General features: G+C 42.3%; 1 protein-coding gene across 2 annotated transcripts; it reads right to left on the bottom strand.

The window, feature by feature from the left end:
- Nucleotides 1–7,104: 7,104 nt before the first annotated feature.
- luc7l3 (LUC7-like 3 pre-mRNA splicing factor) lies at nucleotides 7,105–13,114 on the bottom strand. Of its 2 annotated transcripts, XM_031872063.1 has the most exons (11): nucleotides 12,854–12,952; nucleotides 12,276–12,345; nucleotides 11,900–11,939; nucleotides 11,669–11,813; nucleotides 11,470–11,544; nucleotides 11,084–11,188; nucleotides 10,687–10,848; nucleotides 10,034–10,395; nucleotides 9,516–9,718; nucleotides 9,128–9,345; nucleotides 7,105–7,517 (listed from the first exon to the last, which is right to left on the bottom strand). In XM_031872063.1, the coding sequence occupies exons 1-10, from the start codon at nucleotides 12,950–12,952 to the stop codon at nucleotides 9,161–9,163; spliced, it is 1,446 nt and encodes a 481-aa protein (XP_031727923.1). In that variant the 3' UTR covers nucleotides 7,105–7,517; nucleotides 9,128–9,160. The 2 variants fall into 2 exon arrangements, with proteins under 2 accessions (XP_031727923.1, XP_031727922.1); XM_031872062.1 differs by having other exon boundaries at nucleotides 7,488–9,345; nucleotides 12,854–13,114.
- Between the last annotated feature and the right edge of the window lie 346 nt (nucleotides 13,115–13,460).

Here is a 13,460-nt window from a genome sequence, read left to right as displayed (position 1 = left end):
GTACATGACTGATCTCTGTACAAGGAAAGAGGGACGATCAATACGGAGCTATTGAAGCCCTGGATCAATGAGAGGCCAAAGGATTCACAAGGCAGAGGCCACCGCCCAACACCCTCCCAGTGCTTCATGGTGTGAGAGCAGTGCATTAAAGCTTGTAAAATGTGAGCGTGTGTCACAGAGAGAGACGAAGTGAGCTTTGCTCGTGCCATCTGCAGAGAAATATGCCTGAATGTCCCCTCCCTCCTGTCATAAGAGAGTAAGAGCATCCATGTGTGCATTTTACTCCCCCTAAGGTGCCAGGACAGCCCACCTTTGTGAGCACAGCATGGATCAATAACTGCTGAGCAAATTTATTGCACAGCCGGCACCTTTAGCTGGGAGACTTGTGGTCTGCCAGGAATTACAGGTTGGTGGGGGATTTACACCTTTAGGTTAGTGCTAAACACGCCTGTACCATTGTAAAGGAAGAGAGCAATAGAGGCAGTGCAGTTCCACTAGACTTGGATTAATATGGCTTAACTGTGAGGGTAAAGTATTCTGTGTGATTTGAGTGCATTGTGGGGCGCACAAACGTGTTTATATATTCCCTCCGTCACATGTACACCTGTGTGTTTAAATGCAACATCCCATGTCGGCATATCGTGTTGGAGCCCCTGCCTTCCATGAACGCACACTTGTTCTTTGAAATCACCACGGCCCAGACTGCGTTTCACAGGGCTTCTATTCAAGCAGCTGTTCCGCTTTGAAGTCCAACACGAGGCTTTTATCTTGTTATCTTGTTATTTCATTGTTTTCCCCCGCGCAATACGTTGCCACATCCCGAGGGGTACAACAAATACCCAGGGCCCTCCCTCTCATCCATAACACACAGCCGACAATGACGGCAGGAGAGGGGGGGAAGAAGAAAGGGGTCCATTTTATGTTTGAACTAGAACAAAGGGGAGTTTCCAGCTGACCATATACTGTAATGACGAGCCTAATTAATCAGATGCATAATTCATGGGACGGAAAAGTGTGCTGTGAAAGAGAAGGGGTGGGTGGGTAAGGGAGGAGACGAGACGGCACCATCAGCATTTTCCTGGCGAGGTGAATACTGGAGTGTGTGCTTGTGTGTGGCAAACATGCTGTGTGTGTATGCTTGACCAACAGAAATGCCATTATGGGCAAAGCGTGAGTTTGACTAATGAAATAAAAAAGATTTGTCAAGAGCTTTACTTTGACCTTATATGACAAAAGACTTACACGGCAAACACAGTGAGGTGCAGACCTGTGTGCGTCTCCAGGGCGTCTTGGACTCTAAGGTGTCTAAGGCTTCGCTTATATGCAATCCATTGATCGCCAAAGAGGTCAAGTATATACAAAACAACATCATCATCATCCTTTTCTTGAAGAATATTTGCAACTTAGTTGATACGACTGCAAGAGAAGCATACTACATGACCACTAATACAGACCATTCATTCCCAGAATATTCTCTTGCAAAATACAATCTTTCATCTTCATCAAAAGGTTACCGGTAAATGTCCATTTTTCAATACAAGGCAAAAATACTGTGTTCTTTCAACCTGACTGATTTCAAAGTCAATATGTGCTCGACCATCTTAACACATGCATTCATGAACTCATTTTTCAATTCTTATTGAAAGAAATAAGTTATTTGAGAACAAATTCAATAGAATCTAATAGAATAACTTCAAGTGTAATTCAAATTAAAGATGACCAACGTGTAATTCAAGTCTCCTATAACCGAAAGCTAATACAATCATAAATAATAGTAATGAGCCTATTTAGGTCTGTAATATATAACAATGAGATCGATGTTGCTTCCATACCGATGGAAAATGACAACAGCGGGTCAACACACTGATGAACCTTGAGAACAAGAATCACTTCTGACCGACAAAGATTTAAAAAGAGCATTATGGATCTGACTTGTAATGAGAAGCCTTCGGGTGCCACCGTCTGAGATCAATAACTAAATTTAGGGGACATTAAAGGCATTAATGACGCTGGAGCGCATCACAGGAGTCCCCTTGTTTATTATGCAGCTCACATGAAGCAGATATTTGTTTGGTAACCCGTGTTATCTTTGGCTTCACATTAAAAACAGGAGAGGCTTTCAGTGAAAACAGCAATCTTCTATAACTATGCTCTTTTCGTTGTTTTACATTAGTCAGCCAGACTTTGGTGGTAATTGTCATTTGTTCTGCTCCAGCTCTCCTCCAGGTTTCTCTCCCTGCTGGCTGTGCAGGGAGACTCAAAGGCCGGTCTGTTAGCTCTGTATGCGGACTTATTTTCATTCCACCTGGTGCATATTTACGGGCGCTGTGCCCACTTCTACCCCTCGTCAGTCTTTCTTTGTGACTCCTACGATGTTAATGAGTTAGCTGTTTATCTAAATTCCAGAATTTGAGTGATGTGGTGCATCAAAAATGAGTCCCTTTTCATTGTTTGCTCCAAAGTCCAGTCTCTCTGTAATTCACCTTCTAAAAAAATAATGCAAGTCATCCTGCAGAAAACAAAGGTCTCCCTCCTGTTTTATCCTCTTGTCATTCTCTCCGTCCAACTATTCCTTCTTGAGCTTTCAGAGGAGGAGACAGCACAGGCTTGTCCTCACTCCAATGCCCACAAAAGGGCTTTGATGCTCAGGTGGGAGGACTGAAATGTCTCACTGACTGCCATCCTGGTTTCTGGCTCCGGGTGGCTCATCTGGGCCCAGAACTGCATACACTGCAGGAAAAAAAAGAGGGAAAAGAAAAAGCGAGAACATAAAGGTAGAGATAGTCAGAGAGAAAGACAGAAAGAAAGCTGCTGGGCTGTTATTTGTTGATTCTGAGCCCATTCCTGTGGTGGAGCCATCTGCTGAGGGAGGCAGTGCAAACACTAAAGCATGATTCACTCTGGTTCCCTTATTGCTATTGAGAATTTTGATGTTACAACGTGCCCGTGAAACTGCAGAATGTTTAACTGAACACAGACAGTCTAAACATGACTAGACAACTAGAAATTCCTGGAAAATGTAATGCAACACAATAGAGCAGCACTATCTTTGTGAATGTGATAATGCTCAACTTTTGTTGAGACTGTGTTAGAGAGGAGATGACTCAACTCTGGGGTGCTTTTAGAGGCTTAATTAGTGGTGCTGTTGTTAAACTGACAGATGTGTTTTGTTCCCACATGGGGCAACACAGATCATACGTAAACACTGCAGTCGCTCATAAAGATGCCAGCATGCTTCTTCAGAACTGCTTGTCACTTTATATGTGGAGGTGAAGGAAGGCTCCTCTGTGGCCCTGGATTCTGTCTCTGGGGCCAGCTGTAGTTATACTCACACTGTGTACACAGGAAAAGGGCCTGGAAGTGATGATAGTCTTCTTTTAGCTAACTGATGATCTTTTCTTTTGAATAAAACTGGGGAATCCAAACTCCATACAGGATAATAGAAATCATTGTTTGAATATGACATTGATTGTTATTGATATAACACCCATGTAGGAACAAAGGATGCACAATCGTGTGTGTGTATGTGTGTGTGTGTGTGTGTGTGCGCGTGTGCGTGCGTGTGTGTCTGTGCGTGCGTGCAGTGTTACTTTCTTGGCAATTTGACCCAAAGCTTGAGTCTAGAGTTTGCATAAAATGATGCCTTTGATTCTTTAGAGAAGCATTACATTTTTCTGTGAAATGTTCCTTTCCATCTATCATTGTCACACTCGCACTGATGACATTTGAATGACATACTGTATTTGCGTAGCCTTATAAAAAGCCAGGCAGCTCACAAATTGTGTGTGAATACATGTCAGTTCATTGTTTAGACACTTGTGTCAAAGTATTGAGTTGTTAACCTTAAAAATGAAGGAATTAGCGACATGATGACATAATTCATATGTTACTGTTTAGTCCGTGGATTGTCCACAACCACAATCAACTGCTTGCAATGTGACACATTAGTGTCTCACTGCACAACATAGTGAAACACTACAGCCACCATTGGACTTAATGGGGAAACATGGTGTGATTGTGGGCGGAGTAGGTATTAAAGTATACATTAGGGCTCCAGACAAATAGGTTGATATAGATGCTAAGACTTGCTGGGCCTAAAAGATTGAATTAGGATTTTTGGCATACATAAAAAAGAGAAAGAAAAAAAACTCTATAAAACATACAATGCTGCAATTTGAGTATTTCTGCATCGCACACATTCTGCCTGTGAGGACAGTATCACTACATCACCTGCAATTATACAAAGAAAACCGCTCTAAGATAGAATATCAGTGGTACCGCTGTGCAAGGAGTAATGCAATATAGTTACTAGCTCAGCACAAATGACGGATGCCTTGAGGGGGTTCAATCCCCCGTCAGAACATGACTGACAGCTGACATAAGCTGTGAGTGTGTGTTGGAGTTTAGATCATTAATGAGACAGCACACCGACGGCCCTGATGAATGGCCTACTCCATACTGCATAATCTACATGCTGCTCTCCCTCTCGACCTTCACTGGAGATTGACTGAGTGTCTACGTGAAAAAAAGAGCAAAAGTAGAGAGAAGAGAAGACGATCCATCTCCATTATCCTTTTTTTTTTTCACCCTGGTTGCTCAGCGTCACATCAGGCCCACTCACTCCATCGCGCCCCTTGTTTCCTGCTCTATCACTCTTTCATTCCCCGCTGCCATTTTAGCTCAATATCTTCCTGTTGTGTCTTCCCTCTGTTTTTCCTCTCGCTGCAACTCTCACCCTGGGGAAATACTGCTTCCCTAATGACGAACAGATTGTGTGATGCAGAGAAAATGGGATGTTAATGTTGCCTGAGTGTGACTCTGTTTAACATGACTTACTATTCTCAGGGTTCCTACCTGCTCGTGTGTGTGTGTGTGTGTGTGTGAGTGAGCATACATTAATAGGAACAATATATCTCAAGAAATACTGTATCTGCACCCCTTCTGTGGACTTTGTTGTTTGATCTTTCCTTGAAAATTAGATGCATACTGCCACCTGCTGTTCAGTAATGCAAAGGGCCGATTCTGTGCAAAATACCCAAAGCAAGATTGAGCATTATGAAGCACAATCCTCATATGATACAGAGCAGAAAACCAAAAGTCATTTCATCCATCCAACCTGCCTCATGAATCCAGCTATTTATTTACACTAATTGAACTCTATTGAGACTTCATAAAACTGGTATCTCCCCACTGGCAATGGGAACAATGGGGCAAAACAAACATGTTGCCAAAGGACAAGAAGCAGACTACGAAGAGCCCAAATCATGCAATTACTGTGTAATCTTAAACTCCATAATCATACTGTTAACCTGAGAAGGATCTTTGGACATGGCTGAGTCAGTATTGGTTTAATAAACTCAATCTGCTACTACTGTAAACTGGTCACGTGACAATAGAAACAAACTGCTGTAGATTGATTGGTTATTAATCTGTCACACCATCTTGACCGCTCATAACACCGAGTTATGAAGTCTATTTCAGTCAGTGGTGAATCTGCAGAATTAGGGTTGTGAATTACAGTAGCTATTAATTACACTCGGATGAAGAACCCGAACAAACTCCTACTGCTTTCTCCACAGGCACCTGGTTTGGAAAGGTCAGTGAAAAAGAGAAACATCAGGCCTGGTGTGTGGGCGGTGTTCGGGTGAGAAACAACTTATTTTTGTGAGATGAAGAGCTGAACGTACCCGACAGTCCGCTGGCACAAGATGATGCTAGTCACTGTTTGATTCTGCCGGGACATGATTTGCCACGACGTTACCATTTTTAGATACCAAGTATGTCGAGGTTAAGAAATTACACATATTTTGAAATAGACCTGTTTTGAAGCTCAATGGCATCATTTGGCTTTTTCAGCAAGACATCACACTTGAGTGTCAAGCATTAATGAGCAAGAAGCTGCAATTGCTGATTAATACAAATGTAATCAAGGCAGGTGGCTTTCAGCCAGGATACATTTCACCATGTCTTGCTTATAGGTTGGCAGGAACAGGAGAGTTCTGCAGCGCTCTCACTCAAATTACAAGAGGAGAGGAATAAGAAACGAGCCGGAGGGGTGAACTCAGTGGATATCCACAGACTTACCAGTTCAGCAACATCAATCAACTCTACAGGGTGCTTTTGTAGCTCATAAACAGGTCGCTGTTTCGGAAAATTGGAAAAAAAAAAATTTTTTAACTCGAAAGCACAACAATCATCTCATTAAATGCACAAATAAAACTGAACAGGCACTTCAAAAAATGTATCAACAAAAACCCCAAATGACTGTGTGCTTGTATATTAATTCAGTATAATTTGAAGGCATGCTGCAGTTAGATTTATTTTCTTCTCAAACTAATAGCATGCTGATCATTACGCTTTGTGTCTAGAAAAATAAATATATTAAGCAAAGCAATTGCTTCTCTCTTTAACACTAGTAATAAAAAGATATGTCATCTACCTCTAGAACTACTGTATGTGAATGTCACATTATGCTGTAATGTTTGCCTAAATCATACCGGCACACAAGAGACAAGTCTTCACTTGTAGACATCTAGCTCTGCCTCAGTAAAGTGTTCCTGGTAACCTGCTTCTATGGAAACATCTTAGATCTTTTAGTGTTATAACTATTGCACAATACATTAGCCTTATATGGAAAGACCAAAGTACAGGAGGAACTTCAGACAGCAAACCGTGCTGAAGTCTCACTTACGTAGATATAACATGCGTTGACATTTGTGTTGTAGTAGACAGTAACAATGGAGGAAAAAGAAACACGACAACATTGACAAATATTTACTGTTTATTCATCGAGACAGCATGGACATTAAAAGCAGAGCAAAATTAAACGAATCGTCAGTCTTTGAAAATCTTTTTGATCAAAATGAAATCAGTATATTTTACAGTAAGGGGACAAGAGCAATCAATGTGAGCTCTACGTGAGGAGAAAAGAGACTAACATTGTACAAACGCTTTCAGCCGACTTTTTAAAAAAAAAAAAAAAAAAAAAAAAAGAGGGGAGGGAAAGGAGAGAAAAAAAAAAAAAAAAAAAAAAAATTTTGTAAAACTTTTTAAAAAAAAAAAAAAAAAAAAAAAAAAAGGTCAGGGAGTGAAGTGGAACCTGACAAACCAAAACAAACCACAAGCACTGTTTTTTTTCTTTTCTTCTTTTTATTTCATTTTCACTAAATGTCAACAAACAAGGAGGATGTGTAAAGATCTTCAAAATAACACAAAAACCCAGAATGAACTTCTCTAAGTTTGGTATTCAAAGTGACGCCTGGTTGACATCTAGACCAAGTAATACATCAGATGAACCACAACTACCCTCATCCAGCCCGAAGACAGACCGGTGACGGAACATGAAAATCATTGCATTTCCCCCCCCTCTCCTCGTTTACACATGTATGGTCGTATGTTTTTAAATAAGCCACTACACATTTGTGGTTCACCTTGTTTTTAAGCAGCGAAGTGTCAGAATCAGGACGAGGTCGGCCGCGCTCTTCCACTTCTTCCTCCGCCAGATCGCCCAGCTTCCCCTGTTGAGCAAAAATGTTCACAAAATGCAATGTCAGCAAAGGTCCCACAACAAGTACTTGTAGCAACGAGCAACAACTGCTGCTACTGGAGCAACAATAGCATCTACATAAGAACTACTGGGGAAATATAGCCCTCAATTTAGCCACAGAGGAAAGAGTAGATCATAAACATATAATAATAATAATAATGCACAAATGTAATTTGGCCAGAACATATTGTAATTATTTGTCAGTTTATTTATCTGTAGTATCTGATAAATCCATCTATCACCACCTTAGACCCTAATGTTTTAAAAACAGAGACAAACCTGTTTGAGATTCTTTACGCCAATGCTAAAGTGCACGGGACATATTTTTAAGCAGATTCAATGACGTTAAAAACATCCTAACAAAGCTTAAGTCCTGACCACTTTGTATGGGGAAATCTACACTTAAGTGACAACTTTAGCATTTTGCATAAGTACATCAAGCAGGCCGTCTGTGCGTCACTGACATTTCTAGAAAATGACCTTTTCCCCCCCAAACATATCTGAAAGTTACAAAAGAACCACAATAATAAAAAGATATACACATTCAAGCTTCCAAGTTCATGTTGTGGAGAAGTACAGAATTGTTTTTTGTTTTTTTTCTGACAGGCAACAGCATTCAGAAATGGATGTGGGTAGAGAAAGGAGTACCTGGGGTGAGTACCTGCACAGTTTGACAGTCAGAGTATCCATGATTTTTAATTTGCCCTTTTCTCATGTGGTCTCGCTCACAACACCAACGCTGTGTGAGGTATGGAAGTCAGCTGCAATTCATTTGATAAACCCTACCCTCCAGTTAGTTAGTTACGTAAGGCCCCCGTTGCTATGACACCCCCCCAAACACACACTGCATGGCATCATCAGGCACAGGAAGCTGGACAACAAACCCATTATATGCGAGTTATGGTTACGGCAAAAAATGGCTTGTTCTTCCACATACACCTTTGACTAGAGCTGAAAGTATGTCTGTGTGTTTACATGTGAGCGGGGGACATCTCCATGTTTATACACATATACATGTGTGTATATACATATACATACATGTGTGTGTATATATACATACACACAACATGTAAACACACAGTGGCTGAAGTTTCTTCCTATAGTGAGTGCAATCTCTCAGTAAATCAAAATTACTTCATTTTCCTACTTAAAAATAAACAAAAGAAAAAGAAACAAACAGGTCAATACAGGCAGGACTTTGATTGGACGGGTTAATATGTTTTCTGCCATTTTGTCCACAAAGACAAACATCTAGAAGTATGAGACAGCGATACAAAACGAGGGGTACCTCCGGCCTGTTTGCTCAGGGCTACTCTGGCCTTTCCCTCTTGGGTTTGTGTGATTGCTTTCTACCTTCTTCTCACTCATCGGGCCTAGTCCTTCATCTTCAGTGCATACTTATGATGCACTATTCAAAAACAGGATAAAGATATATATGCACATAGTACATAAGACAAAATCATAGGCATTGAACTGAACGTAAACAGGGAGGGGAGGGGGGAGGGAGGGGAGATGGGGGCTTGGGAGGGTGGAGGGGTTGGGTTGAGAGCCAGGGGGGAGCGAGGAGGAGGACTCACTTACCTGAGCCTGATCTGAGGTCCTATCAGATCAGTTTTAATTGGACTGAGTGTCACCTTCAGAATGGAGGAGCTCTTGTTGGCCGTTAAGCCGAGGGGAGGCAGAGGCGGCCGCCTCCGTCTCCATCGGTTCCGCTTCTGACGAAGCCTTGATGGCAGCTGCATCACCGCTAGAGTGCTTCTCTTTCTTAGAGCTGCTCCTCTCCTCCGTCACCTTACGGTCTGGGAAAACATCGGATATTTATATACACACCTATCAAAAAGGTAACCTTTTGCTGTGTGCAGTTAAGTTTTTATACAACAGCATGTGCTGTCTATTTGAAATCTGCACACACTTGAGGCCAAGAGAGTCATTTTACATGTAATAACGAAAGCTATGTCCGAGTCCTCACCTTTGTCTTTCGATGACCGCTCTCTGTCCCGGTCTCTCTTCTCCTCCCGGTCCTTGTCCTTGTCCTTGTCCTTGCTGCGGCTGCGATGGCGGTGAGGTTTGCGCTCAGAGCTACGCGACCTCTTCCGGTCACGACTGCGGGAGCGACGCTTTCTGTCAACGCGCTCGCGGCTGCGCCTCCTCTCCCGGTCTCTGTCTCGGCTCCTATAAAAACAGGGAAATAAGTTATTAAGGAAACAATTAAAATGTATAAAAAAAAAAAAACTAAAAAAAAAACTGTCGTTTAATCATTTCTCCTTATGCAACGGCACACAAAGTTATGGTGCACATATTTGTTTTGTAGTATGTTCAATAACCAGTGGAGGAGTCACATCAATACATGGGAGAATGTTCTAAATAACACCATCCAAGTCAAACTGTAATGTTTACTCTTATGCTCCGTCCTTTTATGGTCACACGTTGCTGTTATTAGACCACCAGGACTATGTCGGTTAATGTGGTACAGGGAGTCGTCCATACCTGCTGCGTTTGCGCTCCCGTTCCCTGTCTTTGTCTCTGCTTCTGGACCGCCGGCGATCTCGGGATCGGCTCCTTTTCCGGTCGGATGCTCGACTGGAGTGGCGGCTGTTCGAGGCGCTTCGGCGAGTCCTCCGGTCCCTCTCCCGGTCTCTATCTCGGTCCCGCTCTCTGTCTCTCTCCCGTTCACGCTCCTTCTCTCGCTCCTTCTCCTTTTCACGCTCCTTCTCGCGCTCCTTCTCCTTCTCTTCCTCCTCTTTGCGCTTTTTCTCCCGTTCCTCCCTCTCACGCTCGCGGTCTTCTCGGTCCTTCTTGAGCGCTGGGCTTTCATCTTGGGGTTCCTCTGAGCGACGACGTAGTTTCTCCTGAAGGTAAATAAGCGAGTTAATTATGACCAGTTGATCAGTACATTTTACACCAGAGGCACAACCAAAAACAGTTGAAGTGGAATAACCTCCAGGAAAACATTCACTTTCAAAAAGTAGGACACAAAAAATATATAGCAATGATTTGTAACACTGTTAATACTCTGTACAACACATTGTGGTTTTGATAAACACATGATTCACATATTTGACTTCATGCATTTGAGCATTTATGCTCTTCTTCTAGTGTAACAGGGACCCAATAACTTCTGCTGCATGTAATCATGTTACCTTGAGCTCCTCCACGGTGGATTTGATCTTGGCATAGCCCATGTGTTGCTTGCCCATCAGATGGTCATCCACTCGGGACTGTGCGTCACCCACAATGAGAAACGCCCCACACACCTCACACACCTCCATCTGTTTCTCCTGGGCTGCAAAGCTCTCGATGGTCTGATAAAAGGTACAAACATTATATCATAAAACAAATCGAATAAGCATTATAGTTCAGCCTAGGAGCACAACTGCTTGTCTAATGAGCACAGGTTTGATACCAAGAATGATTGATGATGGAATCATTGTCAGGCCAAGCTTAGTTTGACTTTGAAAATTTCTACTAGAACAATGGTAATATTACACGAGCAGTACATATAATCCTGAGCAGCGTCTGTGGAGTTAACCGACTCACCGAGGGGGTGGAGCTGAGCAGCTCCCTCTCCTCCTTCAGCTGCTCCACCAGCTTCATCATTCCCTGGGCCTCCTCCACTCTGCCCTCCGACCCCAGCTCCTCAATCTGAGCAAAAGCAAAACAGAGACCAGTCAGCCACTACACACACAACCCAGTGCCATAACACTGACAAATACATTTCTATGGCGTCAATTATAAGATCGTTTCAAACAAGGTTTCGTAGAGACAGGAGATGATGTATTCCAGCTTTAATAAATCTGGGAAAGGTTATATGACCGATATTCACCTTACAGTGCATCCTGGTTCCTTCACAAATTACTAGGGCTAATATGCACTAATCAATTCTAAAAACATCAGTCACTTATTTGATCATATTCTTCACAAACCTGCATCACTAGGTCTTCGATCTTCTCCGTTAGAACCTGGCCCTTCTCCTCATTCTTTCCTGATGGACCAGGACCCTGAAGGAAGAGATAAATACAATGTCTCTCAGGTAAAACACACAGGCCATGTCACTGTTGGATGACAAAAAAAAGATGTATTCTTAAAAAAACCCCAATAAAGTGATAATCAAAGAACACAAACCCCTGCGTTCTGCTGGGCCTGGGAAAGTGCAAGCCGGGCGTGCCCTCTGCGAATCCTCCGCTCCACCTCTGCCAGGAGCGACTGCAGATAGCGCAGGAAGTCGCGCTCATAGCCCTCCTTCATGAAGCGAGAGCTTTTCTCATAGCTGGACACAGCGGGGCAGAAGCAGGTTATCGTGTGGAAATATCAAGGCGCACACAAGTTACGTTTGAAAGCACAATCAGAACTTACGTTATTCTAAGATTCTCATCGTGGATTTTCTCACAAGGGCCTGGAAAAGAATCGCAAAAAAAGGTAATTATCTTCTAATATGGAAGACTTTTAAACTATTGCTGTATTAATAGGAATACTTCACCCTTATTAAAATGACAGACGTGTTTTAAATGGTATGATTTTGCCGAAAATGTATGTGTTTGCCAGTTGAAATTATTCCAGTTGTGTGAGAGTTTGTAAACGTGTCTTTTGTTGTAGTTTTGCTCGAAAAACAAAGTATTCTTTCAAAATTCAAATTATTACGTGGCGAGTAGGATTAAATATATATACAATGGGTAATTTTAAGGTTGAAGTACTCCTTTAAAACATTTATATCTACATGTTCTTAACTTACCTAAGTCAGAGCGGGTGTTTGTGAATAGCTCCGCTGGGCAGAAGCCACACAGGTAGTACCGACATACTTTCTTTGAGAGAAGACAGAGCAACGCAATACCGACGTTACTACACACTCTCTTCTAACGACAGAGTTATTAAATCAGTTCAGGCCATAGCTTGTCTATGCTAAAAGGGGAACAAATCAGCCTCACAAGTCATTGCTTAAGTGGATTTAACACTACCTCGTTCTTACCCGTGACTCGTGTTATCAGTGATTAGTTAAACATTAACTGTTACTCGAAGCTAACAACAGGGTAACCCCAATGGAATCCACAACGTTTCAAGCCGCATTGTAAGCCAATAAAATGCTATTAGCATTAGCTAACACTAGTGCTAATTGTACTAGCGCGCGTGCCTAGATGACACTCTGCCAGCTAACGCAACCAATTTCGTGCGTTATCATTGAAATCCGGACTGTTGACAGATACCTTAATTGAGCCAACTCCCACATACTATAAAAAATACATCTTTGCTAGCTTAACTGTTTGATAGCTTATCAAATTGGCTAGGCTAACGTTAGCTAGAATGCTAACTTACGGTCTCGTCGTCCCATCGCACGTTGCATCGCTTCTCGTCAGGGGCCAAATTTCTATCTCGGCCCATTAACTCATCGAGTAGCTGGGCTGCTGAAAGCATTTTGCCTACAAGAGTGTAGTCTTAATTTAAAGTACTACGATATCTACTGAAGTAGTTATTTCTAATCAAAATGGCAGATGCTGTAACAACGCCGCCCGTTTATGGTTCTACCCATAAAGAGCCGCTCAACGTCATCTCCGTTCTTCTTCTTCTTCTTCTGGTTTTACAGTAGTTGGCATCAAGCGTATTGGTGCATTGCCGCTACCTTCTGCTCCGGAGTGTAGGTAATGGATGGCTTGATGCAGTTTCTTGTCACTTTAAACTCCTTTGTCCAAAGCATTGCAAAAAATAGATGATTGTAGTTACTATTTTCAAAATTTAAAAGGCACCGATTTTACGAAATGACGCAATTGCTGTATTTTGAAAGTGTTCACAGGAAGTAGTGGTATGCCGTTAAGTCTGCATTGAGGCTAACTTGACGAATTAATATATTGCAGTTCCACGCCGTGTCCACTAGAGGGCAGTCGATGTTCCAATAATCTCAAACCGCCTTGTACTTAATGGCGGT

Source organism: Anarrhichthys ocellatus, unplaced genomic scaffold (genome assembly GCF_004355925.1).
Source record: "Anarrhichthys ocellatus isolate YVR2014 unplaced genomic scaffold, GSC_Weel_1.0 scaffold62, whole genome shotgun sequence".
Taxonomy (NCBI): Eukaryota; Metazoa; Chordata; class Actinopteri; order Perciformes; family Anarhichadidae; genus Anarrhichthys; species Anarrhichthys ocellatus.
This window is presented reverse-complemented; position numbering and strand designations above follow the sequence as displayed.

Coding starts and splice junctions, on each gene's coding strand:
- luc7l3 (XM_031872062.1), bottom strand. CDS start 12,952: ATGCTTTCAGCAGCCCAGCTACTCGATGAGTTAATGGGCCGAGATAGA. Junction 11,940..12,275: donor AAACACCCGCTCTGACTTAG/GTAAGTTAAGAA, acceptor ATTCTTTTCCAG/GCCCTTGTGAGAAAATCCAC. Junction 9,719..10,033: donor CGGGAGCGCAAACGCAGCAG/GTATGGACGACT, acceptor CTGTTTTTATAG/GAGCCGAGACAGAGACCGGG.